Below are 7436 nucleotides of genomic sequence, written 5' to 3'. Positions count from 1 at the left end.
ATATATATATGTATATATAAATTAAAAATCCGTCACGGGACAATAAATAATATGACGTACGCGTGCATGGCGCAAGTCGGGTTACTGAATTATTTATATGACATCAGTCTTGTATGAGGCGGGATCGAAGCTCGCTATTGTTCTTCCTTTTTAAATATCGTTACGTCGATCTCGTCGCGGCTTTTTCCTCCTGATGTCAAGCATCATGTCGGCGTTCGTTCATGCGCGCGAATAATTGAAACGCCCGCTTATTCCATCAAGCCAGTAATTAATTATCTCTTCGATCCGACGTGACGATCGCGCCATCGGATAAATATCTTACCCGCCCCAGTCGTTTTTTTTCCCTAGTTACCACGCGTTCCTCTTGGATCGATAGCGAGCTCGATCTTGTTGCACATGCGCGCCGAACAGACCAAATCATTAACGCGACTCTTCCTTGGAAAGTCCGCACACGTTGACATATGTATATTCCTCGTAACGGTTCTACATCGTTTGCCTGATGCCATTCGAAGAGATTGACAGGCGGAAGTGGCATTTCGCAACATCACAAGTTACATCTCATTCACGAAATTCCACTTCGAGATATACGAAAAGATTTGGCAGTGTGAGACGCTGAAACGCGATGGATGCTGAGATTTGACTCTCAATGAATAATTTGAAAACCATGGACGTCGAAATATATGTACTGCACTCTATAAAAAAAGGCCGGTATGGATTCAACACCATGTGATACCTATATAAATCTTATCGTGTTGACATTAATATTAATCCTCCACCCGGTATATTTATATCAACACTATCATAGTAAGGATTTAAAATGATATTAAATCCTCATCATGTGCTGTTATATCCACACATTACATTAACACATCAGGCATTATTACATAATATCAAAGTTTATATAAATACATGCATGACATTAAATCCACACCGATATTTTTTAGAATGTGTGATTTCTTACACACTTTTGTGCAGATTTTGCGGGTGAATCTCGGGAAGAGTCGTTTGCACGAGGTCACTTTACCATTAAAAAACTGATATGCCAATTTAATACAACTTCGATTATACTTATCCGTAGAGATCGTGCAGATCAAATCTCTTTAAAAGACCGTGATTGTTCGAGATTGCGCCTACAATTAATATATTCGAAAATTCGTAATTCGTCGATGGCAGTGCTCGTCGAGAAGAAGGTCTGTTTCGCAACGGACGCGACCGCGCTGCGATCGCGTCGTTTATTTTTTTTTTTTTCTCACGATGCGTTAAACTCGGGGGAAAAAATATCGTCGTTGTAACAAGCAGGATTACGACCCCTTTCGCCGCGCGGTCGCTCACAGCGTTTACTTCGAAATATACAACGTGTTACTTTTGCCACCGCCCTTTACCTTGGGATTAACAACGGGCGTGTTCTCGCAGCATCCTCACGGCACTGGAGCTATTTTACTCTGCTCCACGCTTACGTTCCTTCTCTCCGTATAAATATTGTAAAACACGCGTACGGAATAAAGCGTGTGGAATGGATTTGTAAAATTCAGGACCACGTATATATACGTGTGAATAATTTAATTCTATAAGCATTCTCTCTCTTGCAAAGAGAAAAGATTCGTTATACAAAACGACAGTTTAATTTGATCACGAAGTTGATAATAGCATACTCATGAATAATTATTGGACAAAAGCACGATAACACGAGAGAAACTGGATCAATAAAAAATATCTTTTTCTAGCACGAAGAAAAGCAAAAAAAATATTATTTAAATATAACTTTCGAATTAATGTAATGTTATAAATATTAAAGAATTATTGTTGGAACATGAAATAGAATAGAGTTCTGGAAGGTGAACCAGTGCCGGAAGGTTCATTCGATCACGCGATCTCGTTACTCTTGAAGAAACGAAGAATCCATCATACCTTCGATCCTTCCGTTTTCCGTGAATATCCTGCGGGTTGCGAGAAGTCCTTATGCGTATCTGTGCAAGGAATGCTCGCGGCGCTTGCTACTTCTGCGCTCACGTTCGCAAACTGGTTCCGGACTCGGTGGATTCGAGTACGTCAAGTTATTGGAACCTCGAAGAGGTGGTGCGCTCATCGGGGGCGGAGGCGGCGGAAAAAAGCTCTGCAAGCACGCCTAATGCATCGGAAAAGTATATAAAACGCTTTCGTGTATCCAGCAAACACGTTTTATAAGAAATATTTTCGTTTCAAAAATAATTAGAAAAACAAGAGTTTCAAATCTTTAATTTCTAATATTTGTAATTGAATTGTTTACTTTGTAAATAATTATAAAGGATGTTTTTTTTTTCATTTTTACGGAAACTCGAGTTATGTCAAATTAAATGTGAAAGATTCGTAATTTCATCAATTGAAGAGATTTTAACTCTTAATGCGACAAATTTATATTATGTTTTTATATCTCACCTTTGCGCTACCCCTGGAGGACGATTTCGAGAATACGCTATCCTGATCACTGCTTACACTAGGCACAGGCATTGGTACTGCATAATCGTACGTGGCATCTGTGCAGCAAAAAATATTTGTTTTCACTGCCCTGGGATTAAAATGCCCTTTTATCAGGCGAAATATTTATTATTACATGTTTGCTAAATTTGACGGTTGCGACTCATGCTGAATTTGTGATTGAGACATGCATGGTATAAAGGATACAATTGGACTATTTCGTCTATCTCGTATTTGTATTTTGAAGTACCTCGGTCATACTGAAGAAGTTCAAGGAACTCACCAGACTGTTCGACATTGTCATGAAGGTCCTTGTTGTCAACAACAACCGTGCTGTATCCGTAGTACGCCGCATGAGGAGATTCTCGATACTTGTTCTCATGGAAGGGTTCCTGGTACTCGTCAAGCCTGACATCGCCCAAAAGACGATCATTGAGATCTCGCGGTAAGGTCGTGAGCTTCGTACCGGCGTACCGGTCGTCGAGTTCCTCGACCCGGTAGGTCATCAAGGAGGGATCCTTCTCCGTGGTGCCGTACGCGGATTCTGGCGACAGATGCTGATGATTGCCCGTCGGAATCGCGCTCTTGGCGCCCAGAGGACTGGCAAAGTTCTTACGCTGTCTGTGACGCGTGACTATTAGGAATATGGCTACCGCCAGCAGCAGAATTACAACGGTCAAGACGCCAATGATCACAGCCATGTAAGTTGGATCGTCCTGCTTAGCTACCGGAACTTCGGCTTGCAACGGATTGTCGCGAGTCAAAGTTCTATCCCGCAATCGTGGAGCTTCGGTCGTGGGCGGCGTTTCTGGAGTGAAGTTACCGTGAGCAATGTCTGCAACACGATAGAAACACGTGCTGCTGAATACGGCATTTTCTGGTGCTAACTTTGATGACGTTTATTAATTGAAAATGTAAAGTAACACAGATATGTGACAACAACATGATAAATCTTGTAAATCATTTCATTTTCTAAATTGTCTATAATAGTATTAATAATTTTAACATATTATTGTCTCGGTATATTTAAAATATTTTCTTATTAGATTCTTTAATTCTGCATTTATTAAACAGAGATAATATACATTTTTGTTAGTTTTTATATTTTATGCGCGGAAAAAGTTTTGAACATTACATTCTTCTCAAAGAAATCGCGTCTGATTATTCATACGCAATTCAATAAACGTGTTGTCATGACTTCGAATTTCCTATTCGAACTTCGCAAACAGAAGTGGAAAGTTGCAGAAGCTGAGTGTTATAACTCACCGGAGTCAAAGGTGATTTCGCTGATCATAATCCATCGCAAGGCGAACTTGAATTTCAATTTGACGAATTTGCCGATTCGGTGATGTAACTTGACTGTAACGTTTCTCGGTTGCTCAAAGATTTTATCCTCCATATAGGAATACACGATAGGATCACCCGTGTAGTATCTGCCGCCAATGCTGAACATAACGCTAACCTCGGAGAATATCTGAAACACAATAAGCAAAAAAATACAATGCTATTGTATTAATATTCCCATAAGTGGCGTTCTGTGACGAGGACATGTATTCCGAACTATCGAGCCTGATTACCGCATGCGATTTGATCGGATAAAGCGCTATGTGTTCAGAGCTAACGTGCGGAATTAATTTGATCGGAAGCATACCCACCCACACACACACACCGCAGGTACTCGATTATGTTCACGTAATCAGTATTATCACCGTTATTATCATCGGTAACAGATAATTAGTTAACGGCGCATTGCGAGATGACATCGATGGTTTTGATAATACAGAGTATCTCACAAACGTGTTCCGAGCGAGCGAGGATGCATGGAATGCTAATTTCATCCCTCGAAGGCGTAAGACAATTCAGCGAGGAGAATCCAAGTCGAGAACCGTGTGAAACAGACGAAACGGCAGAGGGAACGAGCGAGTGAGCGAGAGAGAGAGAGAGAGAGAGAGAGAGAGAGAGAGAGAGAGAGAGAGAGAGTTAAGACAGCGTAGGAGTTAGGGACGAAGATTACAAAGCCGAGATTATCTAACTCCCTTAGACCCAAAGACGAGGGATGTATGGATTTTCGACGTTCTGAAGCCTACCGCCCGCGGATGCGCCGGGAGAATGAGGAAGTCGACATAGAGGAAGTGGCAGCCGCGAAGTCGTGGAGAGAAAGACGAGTTGGAGGGATGGGTGGGTAGCTGGCGATGCTTTGAAGCGTTGTCTTTTGGGAGACGTGTCCTATCCGCGCGAGCGCGTGCTTGTTAATAGGAGAGGTCGTTTAGGGGTAGCTTCTGCCACTCTGCAGCCCCATGCCGAACTGCCGACTTGCCAGACTGTCGGTATTGTATTTGAATACGTGGCGTATCTGCTCTCTCGGTCGTCGCTTGCGATCATTGTATTTACGAAATAGAGAGAGAGAGAGAGAGAGAGAGAGAGAGAGAGAGAGACTGAGAGAGAGAGGAGAACAGGAAGGAAGAGGAGAAAGAACCTTATCTTGCTCTCTTCTCGATATTCATCTCTGTCAGATCTTCATCTCCTTCCGTTTCTATATTCCGCGAATCCCTCATTGGTCTCTTTCACGAATCGCCGTTGTAGCTATAGTTTCAGCTTTGACTGCCTCTCGTCTGCTGCATAGTACTCCAACTCGCTTGATCGCGGACGCACAATCGGGCTCGAGCCGGGTAATGAGGCGCTCCATTCAGATAAATCTTGATACCGGTAAGAGAGTGTTTCATAGCCTATTATATAGGGATTCTCGCGCGGAATGATAATAGGGCGCAAAATTTTCGTGGTTAACCAGTGCACATATTAAATTTTGGAACTCAATTTCTTGATGCGCAACAAGAATTATGTAAGAGTTAAGCATGTATATTAACTAACTTTACTTATATGAGCTTTTGAAATAACAGGCTTTCAGAACGCGATTTAATCTAATTATGAAAATTTATAGTTATATTTCCCACAATGAAAATGATGACTTACAGTGAGTTTCGTCTAGTTAAATCATGTTTTGATCTAAATGAATTAAGATAATTATAACATATTCTCGTCGAATTTATGTTGTTTGTACTTTCGATTGACTTAAATAAATTCGATAACGATTTGCTTCACCTGTGACATTCAAGAGATTGATAAATTTTAAACTAGATTTTCTTCTTCACATTTTGCGTTACATTCAACATGCAATTAACTTCAATATAATTTAGCTTTGATTAATAAAATTATTAATTAAAGTTAAAAATGATATTCCGCCATATCATAAATTATTTTCAATTGGCCATTTAAATTTTATTAGAACTCAGTAAAATTTTTTCTTAAAATTATGTCTCGCTATCTCAAGCGTTTAAGTGCCGAATTATTTTATTAAAATACATCTCACTACCGTTAGCCAAGTGTTCAGCGAGCCATTATGTAAACACTCAGGCGTAAAGAGACCGTGGGGGCGAAAAATTTTTACGAAAAAACTGACGTCTCCGGCAAAGCTACGGCCACCGTGCCGCTGCTTGAAGCGTAACGCGGATCCAGCAAGCCGCGAGTCATTTCCTTTTTCTCCTTCCGTCCGTTTCAGCCGAACCCAGGGGCTAACCGTTGTTGCGCCTCGTTACCCATCCTACGTCCGACCTTGACTCCAACGTGAAAACTGGATTTCATGGCGTACACCGTCTCCTCAACCCCATGGATTCTTTCTTTTTTTTATTCTCTGAATGTGGATTAAAGGCGGAGGATCTTCGCGCACATTTTGCCGCGACTGTCCGTCTTTCCTTTTTTTACATCTTTTTCTTCGTCCTTCGCCAACCGCCTACTTTATTCAGCAGCCGTTTCGTTCTCATCGGCAAGTCAGTGCCGTGAGGCATTCCAATTTCCTCTCTATATCGTACGTATATCCGTTTACAGTTTTTCTCGCTTATTATCGTACAAATATGGTCTCGCTACGGTTATCCTCTTAAATTATAGTAAAGTATGATAAATGAACATAAGTAGCTAATGGCAGTGGCAGACACAAATTCCGAAATTAATCATCAATCATAAAACCAGTTTTAAATAAATTTTTCTAGTACTTTAAGTTTTATGAAAAAAAAGTGTATGTACACAAGCGGAGATAATGCCCGTTTCCGCCAATGTAGATTAACTTTAATCTCAGTTCAATTTACTCTTAATCTTTTATTTTTTAATTCTGAGAATTACAAAAAGATGAAGAGTAAGTTGAATGGAGATTAAAATTAATTTCCATTAGTGGAAAAAGATATAAGAAAGATATTTCTGGGAGATATAAATATGTAGATACAATGATAACAGTTTAAATAAGAAACATGCAGTTCTATATCATAAATTTATAAAATTTTTAAAAATCTTTTGCTACACAATAAAATATAAAATGTTGAATAGACCTTACCTGTATATCTCTGGTGAATTGATTGAGAGTGTAAATGTGAATGGCCGAGAATTCTCTGACGTGGTCGAATTCGAATTTGATCTCGAGCGGATGCCCAGACCTCGTGTCGTTCTTCCAGCCAACCCATCCCTGACTTCTATCGTAGTTGTCATAGTAACCCATCTTAATCTGGTCCGGTCCGGTCTTACCGTCTGTCAGTTGTCCCAAACCGCGAAGAAGTTGTCCGTCCCAATAACCGTCGTAAGTTGCGTCGAAGAATTCCCAATTGTTGCGCTTGTCACCTTGGGGCATCGAGTAGGAGACGATGCCGTCGTTCCAAGGGCAGCCGTAGAGCTCGACGCGCATGCAAACGGTGCGACGATGGTAGCTGTAGGGTAGGAAACGAATTTTGCTCGCCCATATTGATGGCTCCAGTTCGTGCTTCGACTCCAGGTAGGTATTTTTGTTCCCTGCGATAACCTGAACAAACGAAATATTGGGAATGTCAATATTCGAGCATGGCTTTCCAAGGGAATATTTTTCGTTTAATCTGAATTTTTTTAACATTCTAAAGATCTGATCTAGTTATATATCAAGTTGCATAATGATGACCGTATTGATT

The 7436-nt window shown here is 40.7% G+C and overlaps 1 protein-coding gene across 1 annotated transcript in view; it reads right to left on the bottom strand.

Annotated features, from left to right (window-relative positions):
- Window positions 1-1811: 1811 nt before the first annotated feature.
- Window positions 1812-7436, bottom strand: part of LOC108687632 (discoidin domain-containing receptor 2-like) — a 25222-nt gene continuing 19597 nt past the window's right edge. Inside the window, exons 4-8 of the mRNA XM_018193508.1 lie at window positions 6836-7294; window positions 3721-3928; window positions 2738-3289; window positions 2416-2513; window positions 1812-2125 (exon numbers count right to left, since the gene is read on the bottom strand). Of these exons, the coding sequence (XP_018048997.1) occupies window positions 1958-2125; window positions 2416-2513; window positions 2738-3289; window positions 3721-3928; window positions 6836-7294 (1485 nt within the window). The 3' untranslated portion in view covers window positions 1812-1957. The remainder of the gene's footprint in view (window positions 2126-2415; window positions 2514-2737; window positions 3290-3720; window positions 3929-6835; window positions 7295-7436) is intronic.

The sequence above is a fragment of the Atta colombica genome, unplaced genomic scaffold (genome assembly GCF_001594045.1).
Source record: "Atta colombica isolate Treedump-2 unplaced genomic scaffold, Acol1.0 scaffold210, whole genome shotgun sequence".
Classification (NCBI taxonomy): Eukaryota; Metazoa; Arthropoda; class Insecta; order Hymenoptera; family Formicidae; genus Atta; species Atta colombica.
The sequence above is the reverse complement of the archived record's forward strand: the minus strand, read 5'-3'. Positions and strand labels throughout refer to the sequence as shown.